Here is a 16749-nt window from a genome sequence, read left to right as displayed (position 1 = left end):
AGCCGAAAAAAAACGTTCTTGTCTCGCGTCAACGAGCAGATTTAGATCAGTTTTCGAAAGTTTTCTAAACGTACAAATCTAGGATGACTTATTTAATTTTTTACTTTTGGTAGCCAACGTAGGTTGTTAGAATTGCTTAACTATGGTGAATATAATCAAATATTTATTTCCGTCGTTTGTTTTCTTAAAACAACTCATTTGTCTGTTCTGTTTTTAATCCTTAATAGTTTTTCTGCTGTTGAAAACTATTGATCACAGCAACAGCGTTTTAAAAACATTAAATAATATATACTTGAACAAACTTAAGTCCAGGGTATCCTTGCTGTGAGATTAATTTTGGAAGAACCAAAAATTTGAAAATTGCACGAAGCTTCTGTGCAAAGGTTTTGTCAAGGATAATCTCAATCAAGCTACTTGTTGTTTGGCAAGTTTTAAAGCCTCCACTTCAAAAAGTAATACTTAAAAGGTTTTTTCAATTTCACAAAATGGTTAATAGCTTACGAGGCAAGCAACCCTATATTCATAAACAAATTTTTGAAACAAGAGAACGTGGCCTATTCCAAATGCCAGCCTTGTAAAAATTACTTCGCTTAAGTTGGCCAAGAACTACCAATTTTTCTTCGATGCAAATTATCGAAGTCCCTTCTGCTAGACAACATCAAAATATTTTTGATAGAATCGACTACCCGTCGATCCATAGATTTAGCGTTTCTCTTTTTTTTTTCTTTTCTTTTTTTTTTTTTTTTTCATTCTCAGGGGAAAAGCTCTTACAAGGTTGATCGAAGCGTCAATAATTGACGAAAAGCAATTCACACTAAATATGGAAATTAAAATAGATCTAATGTAGTGAGAGTCCCGCTCACGAAATACTACGGTTAATGGTAATCAGTGTGAAGGACCAGACAGAAAAATTATCATTTCGTTTGCAGTTTCACAATTATGACGGGCTTGGAATCTTCAACACCAATTTTTTTATAATTTGGCCTTTTCTACTTTTTACGTTAATGATGGAAATACAATTTCTTCAAGGGGTGTAATTATAAACTTAAAGAAATGTCACTGAGAAAAGGTTCCAGAAGTAGACCCTTTATAGGAAACTAGTAATTAAGGATAATGAACTTGTTTATTTCAAGGAGCTGAAGTTTTTTTCTCTTCAAATGTTTTTTTTTAAACTCATTTTTGGAACCCCAGTAATATATTTTTTTCGTTTTCTTTTTTGTCTTTCAACTACACAGAAATAGAGGAGTTAAGGATGGATAACAAATCTTATCATGGAATGAAAGTCAAACTCACGTTATTCATGCATTCAGAACATTATTACTTAATCGATTACAGTATTTTCAAAGGTTTTCTGAACGCAGGCGAAATGCCACGAAGAAACCGAATATCACTCGAACACAGGGGGAGAATCGTGAGAGGATTTGAGGACGAGGAGGAAGATTATCTTGTGGTCGCGGACACGCTCGGAGTGAACCGCTCAACGGCAAGAGGCATCGTGGCGCGCTACATCAGAGAGGGCAGGATCCAGGAAAGACCACGTGGAGTTAGAAACAATTGTCGAGAGGAAATCATAAACGAAAACTGTTTATACACACTTGCTCGGATAAACAGTGAACTGAAGAGACGGCTACCACAAAAACCTCAGATCCATAACTGCACCATGGCAAGGACATTAGACGGATGCTTTCCGAGTGAAACTTGCAAGGCCCCTCCCTGCGGACAGAAACAGACCTGATGTGATGAACAAGCGAGTGGATTACGCCACCTGATTTATGAACCATGCCGTAGTGCGCCACTGTGTGTTTGTCGACGAATGCGGCTACAACATCTGGACGGCCAGAAGCCACGGTAGAGCACGGCAAGGAGAGGGGGCGTACCGTCAAGTATGCGGCCAGCGAGGACGAAACTTGACTATGACAATTGCAATTTCGCCAATCAATGGACTTGTGTTTTCTTCAGCAGCTCTTAGCAGAATCAATGCTACGCGTTTCTGTAACTTCCTGGCACAGGCGAAAACAAATCTACATTCCGACGAGGAGGTGATCTTTGTGTATGACGGAGCACAGGCCCACCGAAACCCGATCATTCCCACCCCAAACACAGAGCTTAAAATGCTTCCTCCCTACAGTCCTATTCCAAATATCGTGGAGCAGGCAATAAGCTGTCTGAAAGCGGCGATCAAGGCTGACATCTCGCGTCCAGAAATTCAAAGACACATGGATAACTGAGATGAGGCCAGAACCAGAGGAATCCCACTGGGAGAGTTTCGAACACAATAACTGCTTGAGGCTCTGCACAGAAACATCGACACTGTGACCGCGGCTAAAAGTGCGCAATGGTATCGCTCTATGCAAACCTATCTGCCAAAATGTTTGAATAGAGAGATTATTGAAGAGTGAACTGAAATTAAAAACAAGATAATTTTGGAATCGGTATTTCGATGTTTGAGTATTGAAAATAAAAAACGCTTAGTTGTTTGTAAAAGCGCATAAGTGATTGTCTTACCCATACTTATGCCATCCAGGAATGCTGCTGAATTGCAAGCAGTGTGATAAAAATGTCAATGAATGGTTTATGCACTATACTGATTATGTATTGTCTCTATTGACTTTCAAGATGGTGCAAATGACTTGAATGTTAGAGCAAATGAAAGTATATTTTTCTCTTTTGTTTGACGAATGACGCCTAAGAATGCCTAAAATTGTCATTGAATGCTGATTAAAATGCAAGAATCGTTAACGAATCTGATTTAAGTGCAAATGATGGTTTTTTGACTCTAATGATTGTATTTCCACGCAATTGTTCGCCCCTTAACGCAAATGAATGCGTATTTTCTCGTAATAAACAGCAAAAGGTGTAATTGTGGCTTAAAAATGGACAACACTCTTTTTTTCTTTCCTTTTTTTAAGTTATCAATAAAGTCTACGAGTCCTCAGCTTCTACGTTCGCTATGAATAATCAGCTAAAAAGATTCGAAGTAAAAACGAAGGAATGATAAGAGGCTAGATTTGTTGGCTCAGTTGAGTTGCGGTCAGCTGAGCGTGTTGCTAGCAGAAAACGATCATATGTAAATTTCCTTCTGAGTTGAAAACAAACCTTTTGAAGGTTCTTTTTTGGTTACATGTTTTTTATGATTGCGGTGTGATTGAAGGAAGTTTTGCGGACTAAAATGTCCTTGAGTGATTTTTCCTTCCGTTAAGATACAATTGGTGGCTGGTTAAAGATAAGTGCAAGTCTAAGCTGCTGTTAAATGATGTGCCAGTGTTTCATGAGAACCTTTTGAAGATTCGGTGTGGCCGGGTTGTAAGTGGTAACAAACGGTAAAATTTCTTTTGTTGTTTCTTTCTTTCATTGTTATCTATGAGTCTCACTTGTTATTTTGTTAGCGGTCGTTCTAAATGGTAATCTGTTTGTCCAGAATATCAATATTTCCGATTTTTTCCTTTCGTTTTCTGTTTTTTGTTTGTTTGTTTGTTTGTTTGTTTGTTTGTTTGATTTATTCTTTATTTTATACTTTTTAAAGTATTTGCAACCGTTGTTACGATTACTCAAGCAGACCGTCCTGTGAACTTCACCATCTTCCATTGTAGGATCAGAACCAACCAACCAGCCTGGCCAGTCTGTACGACATCTGAATGCTGGCACACGCGTTGTTGGCATTTTTGTTCCTGTAGCTCCCACAAAACGATACCATCCCTCAGGGAGTTGGATGTCACACAACACTGGTCCGGATAGCGGTGTTTTGTGAATTCTGTTTCGATTGGCTTCACTCAGGTTTTTATAATGATAGCAAAGATCGGCTGCAAAGTGAAATGACAGTTGCAAAAAGACTAATGTATGAGTCTGCATGAAATATGTTCATATGCCTTATTGACCGAGCGTTAGTCAAGATGGCTGGATATTTGCCGAGTTCTTTTGTTTCAATAGTGAACTAGTTATAAAAGCATTCACAGCACACCGATCCGTTTTCAGGCTGTTGAAAGTCACTACACCCGGCTTTGGTTCATGCATCTGCTGAAAATTTGATCCTTTTTTTTCCGCTATCAGATCTTTACGAAATCATAGACGTTGCAAATAATCAGACGTTCACTCCGCGACTCTCAGTTGAAAATGCTCGAGGTAAAATAAATGTATTTATTAAGAGTTGCACACATCATTGGCACAAACAAAAGCGGCATCTTTTTTTTTTTACTTTTTTTATTTTTTTTTTAATAAACTGAAGCTATAGTTACCACACTGTGCAGTATATTGCGTCCTGCAAGGCAGCTTCTACTTTTGTGAGAAACGAGTTTCGTCATATTTTGCTAGTTGTCATGCTGATTGATTTTTATGCTTGTCTAGGATTTCGCTATTTAAGGATTTTCTTTTCTACTATTTTCTTCTTGTTTGTTAGTAATATTTTTAGCAACAATTGACTATTTCTGATTATTATTACGAAAGAGATGCTTGTAAAATGTAAAATTCCAAGCATTTTTGATTGCAAGTTAACAAGACATCATCAGCGTTTAAAATCTTTATAAGAAATTAATAATTATCAGGAAAAAGTGGACTCCGCAAGATCCCTGAAGTACGTGTACGTGAGGATCAATTTATGAGTCCTCTTATTTCTTGAATTTTTTGCTTCACATTCAGTCTGTACCACAGTAGCGTGAGGGACATTTAGATTGGTAAAGTTTGTAGATGAAGTAGGATCCGCAATTTTTTACTGAAATTATTCTCGTATATTTGCAACCGTTGTTACGATCACTGAAGCAGACCGTCTTGAGAACTTCACCATCTTCCACTGCAGGATGAGCACCATCCAACCAACCTGAATTGAATGTGCCACATCTGTTTACTGGCACATGTCTTATCGGCATTTTTGTTCCTGCAGCTCCCACAAAACGATACCATCCCTCTGGGAGTTGGCTGTCACACAAGTTTTTTTCAGATGTTTTGTAAATTTTGTTTCGATTGCCATCACTCAGGTTTTTATAAAGATAGCAAGGATCCGCTACAAAGTAAAATTATAATTACAAAAGGACTTAGGTTATAAGAAATGACAAATGCATTAAGTTAGAGGTCAAGTAATACTTGCGTGGGACATGTTTAGACCATGAAGCTAAAAAATCAATATGATAGCAGTATCTGAATTCGTGTTTCCTCTTTCATCATCAACACATTTATGATTACAGGAACAGTTGTATGAGCTCTGAGTATTAGTGCAAGAGGCATTCGGATGGCATTTGTTCATTTTAACGGTATGAGCTTCACTACATTCGTCAACGTCTGAAAGAGAACATACATATTACCTCAAAATCAAGCTACAAAGAATGTCTCTAGGAAATACAGAAAACTAACTGTCACAAAATTTCGCACTCGTACTTTTTGAACATCGATGTTTATAATAAAGAGAGCAAAATATTTCCCAGAAAAATCGGAAAACAACGACGTGACTAAATTAAAATTCAGCAATTAATCCATCTGAATAGTAATGCAATAAAAACAATTTCAGGTTCTACTTATCAAACAAAATTACAACGTTGGGAGAAATAATTATATTTTGTTTTTGATTACAGAGATCCAGTGTGTACTCGTCAATGTCTGGAAATACATGGTGCGTCACAATGCAAGATAAGATATTTGATGCAAAATGTGTTGTTGCACAAGTACAACTTTTTCCCAATGGATACTCATTGATTTATTTGGTGTCACATAAAATCTAACAATTTCATAAATTGTTTACTGCCAAAAGTCTCTGAGCGGGCAACATTGCAAATTCCTATGACACTAGAGAGTACAGTGTCACCCGCGAATTTTGATCAACGATTCCCCGACTGTTTAAAAGGGGATATATCACCGCTCAACGACAACCTGAAGGGATAAAAAGTAAACGTCTGTCATCCTGATGATGAGATACGATTGAAAAAAATATTTTCTAGTTCTTATTATGGAGCACTCATTTTAATTACATGTGAGGTTAAATTTGTTTTCTTTTTTTTAGACAGCACCTCACAATATTTCAATATTTCGAGTATACATGTTTGACTTTTTTTTTTTCATGTTCATTTTGTTGTTTAACACAATTACGAAATTTCACACCTTCTAGCTCTAAGGTTAAAAGTAAAACTTTTCGATTTTGTTTCACGCCGTCGTCTATTATTATTGCAACTTCCATCCAAAGGCAGAAAGACACAAAAAGCATCAACGATTTTCATTTACTACAACGAAACACTATTTAATGGGTCCGTAACATAATTTAATGCGGTGTAATACAAATAATCCAATGCTAAGTATGATAAAGTTCGGATATAACGCGCGCTGTCATCGGTTGAAAAAGCGTGCTCTATCACAGTACTGAAAACATAGGGCTGAGCTAAAACTGTCACGCCACCTTCCAAATTATACTCTGTCTAACCATTTCTCGAGCTCCTCTCTAGCTCTGTTTTACTAATTGAAAGTGAAATTTTGGAATGAGCGAAGTAGTAAAAGAAGAACCAAATAAAGGTTTCTAAACATGCCAAGCGTCGTAATTAAAGCTATCATAACATGAGTAGAGACGCATATGCTTCTCGAATACGTCTGGTGTTTCTCCCTACACTTCGTTCGTGCTCTAGCCGCTTCTTGCGTGCTTTAAAAAAAACAACAACAACGAAAACAAACAGAAATTCATCGTAATAGTCAAAACGAATATGAAGGCTTTTGAGATTATGAACTTTACCTGTACAGTTGCGTCCATCTCCAGTATATCCAAGTTTGCATGTGCAAACGTGTGATCCGTACGTGTTCTTACAAAGAGCATTTACGTGACATTTGTCGGGGTATGTTTTGCATTCGTCAATATCTTTCAAAAAAAGAAAAAAAGAGAAAAGAATTAAAACTTGGATTTGTTTTTTTATTCAAAAGTTGGACCTGTAAGTCAAACCGCTATTTTTCAAAATTTTTCACGTTGATACAGCATAGAATATCTAAAGCATACGCTATAGACTGCCCTTTTTTTGCCACGGGAGCACAAAAGACGTTATATAATCAACAAAAGATAGAACGAACTAAAAGAAATAATCTATGACCGCATTCCCTTGTTATTCCGAATTCACCTGTGCAATTTTGTCCATTTCCAGTATATCCAGGCTGACAATCGCATATATACGATCCATTGGTGTTGGTGCAGTTTGCATCCTCATGACAAGAGTGGTTTCCTTTACACTCGTCAATGTCTATGAAATCACAGATGAAAAAATGGGATTTCAGAATTATGCAAAAATTGCCGTGCATAAGCCATTACTGTGTTAAAGAGTGCAAGCCATGGCTATTTTCAACCTTTCGCTGGATTGCAAGAACGCGAGATTGTCATACTTGATGAAAAAAAGTTGTCTATGCAAAAACCTATCTCTTAATAACCTTTAGTCAGGTAACTGTCTCACCTATTTTGAACAATTAAAACATGGCTTGCCACGTTACCAAAATAAACATCATCAAACAGCCAAACAAACAAAATCTCATTGCACTATTAAACAAGAATCTAAAGGCTTTTGAGACTATTGACAGTTAACTGTACAATAATTCCCATCTCCGATAAATTCAGATTTGCATATGCACACGTATAATCCGTGTGTGTTATTACACGTAACCTCCTTGTGGAGGCTCCTTGCTTCGCATTTCTCAGTATCATTCGCAAAATTAGAAAGAAAGAAGGACAAAAAAAATACATGAATAAAATATCAGCTAAAGACAAGCATTTTGGTTTCTATCAAAGAGCCATAGGAACTCAGCAATTCACAAAAACCTCAACTTATTTGTAGCTTCCTGCTTTAAGTGGTTCTCTGGTGGTAACTTTCAATTAAGCTATCGTTTCTGAGCTCTCCTTGCAGTTACTATATTGAGCATTCGACACACATATGAACTGCTCTTATTTTGCTATGGAAAGGCGTCGAACATTCAAGGTAAATAAAAAAATAAAAAATAAAACAAAAAACAAAAGCAAAAACAAAAAACAAAACAACAAACAAGCAGACAAACCAAACCAAAACAAAATGAAAATATACAAACGAGCGAAAGAAGAATACATTACACATCTTCAATAAAATATAGTAAAAAATTTTTCTTAGATTCTAAGTTTCAGCACCTTATACAATGAGAGAAATTCACGCCACTTTCAGCAACTAAAGAACAGTTGTCATACCAGCATTGAAAGTCAGAAAAAATCTCATATACGTTCATTTCAAGTGTCGACTTAGACTCATACCCTTTTCACAATATTCTCCTTCGAATCCAGGCGGACACAAGCATTGATATCCCTTTAGAGTAAATCCATACTGGCAAGTTGCGTTATTTGCGCAATCGGGACTCTTGTCACAAGCGTTCTAAGGAAGAAGAAAAATGAAGATGAAAGAAGAAACGAAATACCGAATGATCAAATACACGAAAATTTGCGTAAACACTAATTATTTTTATTGTACTATTCAAAAGCGACAATTTCGAAAAATCGATTTGTAACTCACCTTCGACCCACGATAATAAAAATTGGCATCCGTTGTCAAGTCACTGTCGTATTTCAGATGAGTGGCGTTATTTAGTTCACAGATGTGAAGAAGTCCCTCATCCTCTGGATCTTTTTTGAAATTAAGACTGACACAGTCGTCGTTCAGGTAGCACATTAGCTCACAGTCATCCAAGTTATTGACACGTTTCTTTTCAATGGTATGGTTTACCAAACATCTCTGAGCAAAGAAATAATAGTCCGGAAACACCATTGCGCGCTCTCGCTCTAAAGTAGACAAATTGAAATATGATTATAAGGTATAATTTTCCGCCACAAAAAAAAAAAAAGAATTTGAGCAAAAAGTTCTAAGAACAAATCTCTTAGCAAAAATTCTCGGATCTCAGCAAACTATGGTAGCAAATGCGTTTAAAACGTAAGTCAAACAAAGCAGTCGGTGAGAAAAACGATGATTCGTTAAATGTAGTGAAAAAATTTGTGAATTGCCTCGCCGTTTTTTATTGACATATTTTATTTATTTATCATTAAACAATAATATAAAAATACCTTTATTTGATAGGTTGGGAGTTTTTGAGGTACGAAACATTTACGACAAATATTTCGTGTTTCACATGAATTTGGCAATTCAAGAAGCTTGTAGGATTTTAGATGAGTCTTTCATATCGATAGAAAAGACGAGCTTATCAAACACTCTGTGAAATTCCTAGCTACTACAAAGGGAGTTAATGATGTTTGTATATTTTGATGTATTTGTTATTAGTGCAATGAACACAGGGAGCCTTTAATATCTCAAAAACTTTGACCAGGGATGGATTTAAAGTGCATTTTTTTCCTTTTTTTTTATCGTGAACAGAGGGAAATTCATGCAAATTCAAGCCGAGAAAAAACCATTCTTGTTTTACTTCTACGAGCAGATTTGTATTCATTTTCGAAAGTTTTCTAAACGTACAAATGTAGATCAAAACTTTTTTTTTTGTTTTACTTTTGCAAGCCAATGCAAGTTGTTTGAATTGCTTAGCTATGGTGAATATAATCAGCTCTTCACATCCGTCATTTGTTTTCTTAAAACAACTCATTTATCTGTTCATCGTCTTAATTCATTAATTTTTTTCTCATGTTGAATAAATTCCACCCACATCATTTTTCTGCTGTTGAAATAATATCTACATATTTCAAACACTGAAAAACTCTATATTTACATAAATTTTAGTCTAAGGAATCCTTGCTGTGAGACTCATTACGAAAGAGCACAAAATTAAAATTTGCACGAAGTTTCTGTTCAAAGATTTTGATAAGGATCATCTCAAATAAGCTATTTGTTCTTTGGCAAGATTTAAAACCTCCACCTCGAATAGTAATATTTAAATGGATTTTGCTTCAAAGGTTTTGTTTTTCAATCTCAGGAAATGCTTCAAAACTTTTGGGACGAGCTACCCTACTTTTATAGACAAATTTTCAAAATTAGAAAACGTGGTCTATTCCAAATGCCAGCATTGTTCTTCTCTTAAAATAACTTCGCTTAAGTCGCCTAGGATTGGCCAATTTTTCTTCCATGCAAAGTATCGAATTTTCATCTGCTCAACAACAACGAAATGTTTTTGATATAATCGATTACCCTTTCATGCAAATATGAGCAGAGCGTTAAGATTGAAGTGGTTTTAAATGAAGCAATTCTTCATCTTAGCAGTTTTATTTTTTTTATAACAACTGCAAATTTCCGATATGGTCCATCATAATAACACGCCTTTGTTAAATACTATTGATATCTACTAAAGAAGTTTACAAGACTGAGTTCCTTCCTTTACAAATCATGATTCACTGTTCATTCAGTTCAGGTTCTTAGTTTTGTCATAACGAAACGTTAAAAGCTCAGTGCATGAACTGTTGTGAATAAGCGAAATAGATAAAAAAGAGTGATAGACGATAAGATAACAAGGGCAGAAGTATGAATATAAGGATAGAAAATGATTCGCAATTTGCAACTCACCTTTACCAAACGCCAAGTAAGTCATCGATGAAGTCCAGACTGCGAATGCTAGAAACGCTGAAACTGCCATGCTTTCTCAAGAGAACGGAGCTCAATATTGATGTTTTCAGTATGCCACAAACTTCGAGTCGACGACCTGCATTTAATAATGGATTAAGAAATAGAAACTGCCCTTTTGGTATTGAAAATGGGATGTTGATAAAGTTAACAACTGTCATTCCTGACTCTGCAAAGTCATTGATGCGAATAACATACATGGGTAAGCGTTTTAAAGTCTGAGAATGAATATGTTTTCAGTGTCTTCCTTTTTTTATGCTAGATAGGGTTAGGGTTAGAGTGCGTTTCAGACAATAACATTATAAACATATTCTTAAGAACATTAGGTGAAAATACTTCTTTAACGCAGTCACATAGAAAGCCAAGTCTCCTCGAGTTTCTGCTAAGCAACACCTTCAAATTTACAAGATCGATTCCTAAATTCCTTTTTTTTTTTTTCATTCTCAGGGAATACTCTTTACAAGATTGATTTAAGCGTCGATGACTGACGAAAAGAAAATTCTCTCAAAAATAGGATGATAAAAATAGATCTTATGTACCGACAGTCCCGCTCACACTACCCTGGAGGGTAATCGGTGTGTAGGGCCAGATATATTGCCGTAACCTTATTCGCTAAAAAAGACGTTAGCCCTGCACTCGCACAGTTCGCTTTCATTTTCCAAAAACATGAATTCGTAATGTGGACTATATCTTGAAATAAATCAGAAATAATAAAGTAAGCAACCTTATTTGATGGATTGTGAGTCTCTTGTTTTAATTGTACGAAATGAATAAAGGAAACTCTTTTTTGAGTTTTGAATATTGCGTTTGTAGTTGTTAACTGTACCACCCACTGCACTACATTGAGCAACATATTGTTTCGTCCGGTCCTCCTACTAACTCGAAATAATACAGGAACGCAATAATGTAACGATGGTTTTCCTATTTAAAGTCCTAAGTAATTAGTCATTTTATCTTCCATCACATTCATTGACGTCAAATTTAATTAGTGATGAGTTCTAGTAAGCTCTTCAGTTTGAACAAACAGAAAATCTCCTGTAAACGGGGGATCTTAAACCACTGAAATTCCATAGATTTGCCAAACAATGTACGACCTACGTCTCGATATATCAGGATTGCATAAAGAGTGTCGAGGCAGAACCCCTCAGACACCATACAATAATTAAGCACGATCCAGTGTAGACAGCTGCTGTATTGAATCCAGAGCCTTAGTGAGACGACGCTCTGAATGTTTTAAGCGCTACCTCCATCTCAAGGATAATAGCAAATTGATGTTTGGAAAAAGGGCGCCGTAATTTATAATTGGATTCAGCCAAACCATCCAGTATCGGATCTGGCTTCCAAGACCTTCATTGGAATAATTTTTAAATTATAAAACGTTTTCAGTTTTTTTTGCGGTAAGATAAAATTGCTGCGAACTTAACTCAACGAAACCTATAAGCCAACACTTAGTTCCCGACTTTTTTTTCTGATTGGGAACCATGCAAATAAACTTTCATATTTTTCAAGGTTCTTATGTTTCAAAATCATCACTTCTCCTATAATATGAACGGAATTCAAACGAGCTGAATATCAGTCTAAGTTTGGGAATAAGAAAAACAATCCGTTAAAGGAAATCTTTATAAGTACAGAAAAAAAGCGGCCATAGATTTTAACAAGTTGGATATTTCAAATGAAGAAGATTTTGTCGTCAACTCTATTTTTCTCTTTACTATTAATTGAACCCAAACAGCGGGCTTCGTCACTGCATTAAATCCTCTCTAATCGCTTTATGGAATTTCCTGTCGTTTCCAGTTTCACAATTTGTGACGAGCTTGGAACCGCCAGCACTGACTTTTTAAATTTGGCACTTTTTTCTATTTACGGTAATGATGGAACTACAGTTTCGACAAGGGTGTCATTATAAATATAAACAAATATCGCTGAGAAAAGGTTAAAGAAGTATACCCGCTGTAGGAAACTAAAATTAGGGATAATGATCTTGTTTGTTTCAAATAGCTGAAGCTGTTTTTTCGCCAAAAGTTTGTTATACCCACATTTGGAAGCTCGGTATTTTTTATTTTCGTTTAATTTCAGCCACACAGAAATAAAGAAGGGTGGATATTCAATTTATATCATGGAATGAAAGTCAAAGTCAAGTTATTACTGAAGAGGTTCCCTGTGGCTTTTTTCTTCGAACGGTTATCGCGAACAGAGGAAATTCATGCGAATTGAAACCGAGAAAAAAAAACGTTCTTTTCTTGCGTCAATGGCCAGATTTATATCAGTTTTCGAAAGTTTCGAAACGTACAAACTCGCTTAAGTTGGTAAAGAGCGGCCAATTTTTTTCCATGCAAATTATCGAATTCCCGTCTGCGAAACAACGAAATATTTTTGATACAATTGATTACCCGTCCATGTAAATATGAGCTGAGCGTTAGGACTGAAGTGGTTTTGAATGAAGCAATTTTTCACCAAAGCAGTTCTTAGTTTATTTTGTAACAACATCTGCAAATTTCCGATATTCCTCATTATAATCACATTCCCTTGCTAAATACCATTAATGTCTACGAAACAAGTTTTCAAGACTAAGGTTCCTTCTCTTAAAAATCATGCTTGTTAGGCTCAAGTTTTCAGTTTTGTCATAACCACACCTTATAAGCTCAGTGTTTCAACTGTTGTCAGTCATCGAAATAGAAATAAAGAGTGATGGGAAATAAGATAACACGGGCTGAAGTATGAATATAGGGATAGAAAACGATTCGTAGTTTGCGTATAAGACAATAACATTATAAACACATTCTTAAGAACAATAGGTGAACATGCCTAGATAATGCAGTCACATAAAAAAACCAAGTTCCCTCGGGTTTCTGAGAAACAACTCCTTGAAATTTTCATGATAGATAGATTCAGCGTTATTTTTGGTTTTTGCTTGTTTTTATTTGTTTTTTTTTTTCACTCTTAGGGGAACGCTCCTTTCAAGATTGACTCAAGCGTCGATAATTGACGAAAAGAAAATTCTCATAAAAAATGGGAATTGGTGTGAAGGACCAGACAGGTTGCCGTAACCTTATCCGCCGAAAAGACGTTAACCCTGCACTCGCACAGTTCGATTTAATTTTCCAAAAACACGAATTCTTAATTTAGATTTTATCTTGAAATAAATCTGAAATTATGAAATAAGTCACGTTCTTTGATTGACCACCTACTTCACTACGTCAAGAAAAATATTTTCTCGTTTTGCCCTCCTAATTATTCGAAATAATACAGGAACGCAAAAAACTTAAATAATTTGAAGTCCCAAGTGATAAATCATTTTTTCCTTCCTCACATTCATCAATGTCAAAATTAATAAATGATGAGTTCCAATAAGGTCTTTAGATTGAACAAACAGAAAATCTCCCGTAAAAGCCTGATCTTAAACTACAGAAATTCAATAAATTTGCCGACCTAAACTTACGACCTATGTCTCGATGCACCAGGATTGCATAAAGACTGTCGATGGCTTATTACAATAACACACACTTGCTAAATACCATTAAAGTCTACAAAAAAAGTTTACAAGACTAAGGTTCCTTCCCTTAAAAATCATGTTTTTTGAGTTCAGGATTTAAGTTTTGTCACAATGACCAGTTATAAGCTCAGAGCATCAACTGTAGTGAATCAGCAAATAAAAATAAAGAGTGATGGGAAATAACACGAGCTGAAATGAATTATTTTTAAACAAAAATAACACCACCTGTATTCGATAATGGGTTAAGTAATAGATACCGACCCGTTTGTTTTGAATATGGGATGTTAACAAAATTAATAGCAGTCAGTCCAGACCCACTGGAATGATTGAAGAAAATAAAATAAGTGGGCACGCGTTTGGGATATACGGAAAGACTTTGGATTTGGCGAGCTATGATTCTATCGGTGTTTACCTTCAGATTAGACTCAGACATTTTGCCACACAAATTTCCATGACATTAACTTCAATTGCTCCATAACTATAGTCAGTGGAGTGCGTTTAAGGAAATAACATTATAAATATATTCTTGAGAACATTAGGTAAACATACTCCGTTACTGCAGTCACATAAAAAGTCAAGTTCTTTCGAGTTTCTGAGAAATAACACCTTCAAATTTACAAGATCGATCCATGGATTCAGCGTTTTTGTTTTTTTTGTTTTTTTTTTGTTTTTGTTTCTTAATTTTTTATTATCAGGGGAAAACACCTCATAAAATTGATCGAAGCGTCAAAAATTGACAAAAAGCAATAATCACAAAACATGGCAATAGAAATATAAAAATCTTATGTACCGACATTCCCGCTCATGAAACATGAAGTCTTAATTTAGATTATATCTTGAAATAGTTCAGAAATGATAAAATAAGCCACGTTCTTTCATGGATTGTGATACCACCCACTTAACTACATCGAACAAAATATTTTCGCGTTTCAACCTTCTACTTACTCCAAGCAATACAGGAACGCAACAAGTTAAAATTGGTTTTCCAATTTGAAGTCCTCAGTATTAGTCATTTTATCTTCCATCACATTCATTAACGTCAAGATTAATTAATGATGAGTTCTAATAAGCTCTTTGGTATGAAGAAACAGAAAATCTCCCCTAGAACTACTGAAATTTCATAGATTTTCCCAGCAACTTGCAACCAACGTCTCGATAAATCAAGATTGCATAAAGAGTGCCAAGGCAGAACCCCTCAAATATCTTATAATGATTGAGCACGATACAGTTGTTATACTTAATCCAGAGCCTTGTTGATACGATGCTCTGGGTGTTGTTTCAAGCCCCACCTCCACCTCAAAGATAATAGCAAATTGATATTTGAAAAAGGTGTGCTGTAATTTGTGATTTGACTCAGCCAAACCATTCAGTATCGGATCTGGCTCCAAGGCCTTCGTTGGAATACCTTCTAAATTGTAAAACATTTTCAGGTTTTCCTTCGTTAGATAAAACTGCTGCAGACTTAACGGGACCTGTGAGCCAACAATTAGTTCCCGACTCATTTTTATGATTAGGAGACATGAAAACCAACTTCCATATTTTTCAAGGCTCCTCTATTTCAAAGTCATCAATTTTTGGGGGATAAGACAAAACCATTTTTGAGAGGAAATCTTTATAAGTACAGAGAGAAAAAATGGCTATAATTTTTGACAAGTTGGATATTTCAAATGAAGAAGATTTTTGTCATCAACTGTATATTTTTTTTCTGTAATTTGAACTCAAACAGCGGGTTCGTCACAGCATTAAATCCTTTCTCATCGCTCCTTGGATTTCCTGTCGTTTCCAGTTTCACAATTTGTGACGAGCTTGGAACCGCCAGCACTGACTTTTTATAATTTAGCACTTAGCACTTTTCTATATTTACGGTAACGATGGAACTACAATTTCGAGAAGGGGTGTAATTATAAACTTAAAGAGATATCACTGAGAAAAGGTTCAAAAAGGAATCCCGCTGTAGGAAACTAAAAATTAAGGATAATGATCTTGTTTATTTCAAATAGCTGAAGATGTTTTCTGGCCAAATGTTTTTTATACCCACATTTGGAAGCTCGGTAAATTTCATTTTCGCTTGATTTCAAGTACCCAGAAATAAAGGAGTCAAGAGTGGATATCCAATTTATATCATGGAATGAAAGCCAAACTCAATTTATCCATGCATTAAGTATGACCATTTCTTACCTTCAAAGATCCAACTTTCTTTGGTGCCCAACTTTAGTGTTATTGAGCCAAATGCGTATCCTTTTATCGCTGCCTGGTAGCTATGGTCACGATATAAACTGTTGGTTTCAAGCCAAGAGGATCATTAATACTAGAAATGAACTTCCCTCTTCCTGTTTAGGCTCTTTGCACAAAAAGCTAAATTGGTAAAATAATACCAGGTGAAAAATTGAACCTAATGCAACGGATTGACTTGGAGTAATGCGTCTTGGACAATGAATTGTTATTATTGATTCCTTGAAAGTGTCCCCTGTGGTCAGGTGGCAAAGGTGTTATAATTATATAATTACTGAACCCCGTAAAACCTTATTGCGCTCCTTCTGCATTATATTAGCGATTTCAGTCCAAGAGGGTTATTAGGTCTCCAGTACGGCCCAAGTTTCTAAGGAAAATGAGGGCGAGTTTTTTAGATATTAGCCATCTAAATGATCAAATGCACGAAATGACATATATATGACAAAGTCAAGCTCCAGTTTCAATAAACATGTCCTTGACTATTAAGTGTTTATTAAAAGA

General features: G+C 35.6%; 1 protein-coding gene and 1 pseudogene across 1 annotated transcript in view; one reads left to right on the top strand and one right to left on the bottom strand.

The window, feature by feature from the left end:
- LOC136280917 (fibrillin-1-like) overlaps positions 1 to 16749 on the bottom strand; it is a 196227-nt gene that overhangs the window by 97668 nt on the left and 81810 nt on the right. The window contains exons 13-14 of the mRNA XM_066166748.1: positions 7077 to 7196; positions 6701 to 6823 (exon numbers count right to left, since the gene is read on the bottom strand). Of these exons, the coding sequence (XP_066022845.1) occupies positions 6701 to 6823; positions 7077 to 7196 (243 nt within the window). The remainder of the gene's footprint in view (positions 1 to 6700; positions 6824 to 7076; positions 7197 to 16749) is intronic.
- LOC136281069 (uncharacterized) lies at positions 1367 to 2399 on the top strand (annotated as a pseudogene).

Source organism: Pocillopora verrucosa, chromosome 5 (genome assembly GCF_036669915.1).
Source record: "Pocillopora verrucosa isolate sample1 chromosome 5, ASM3666991v2, whole genome shotgun sequence".
In the NCBI taxonomy this organism is placed as follows: domain Eukaryota; kingdom Metazoa; phylum Cnidaria; class Anthozoa; order Scleractinia; family Pocilloporidae; genus Pocillopora; species Pocillopora verrucosa.
The sequence above is the reverse complement of the archived record's forward strand: the minus strand, read 5'-3'. Positions and strand labels throughout refer to the sequence as shown.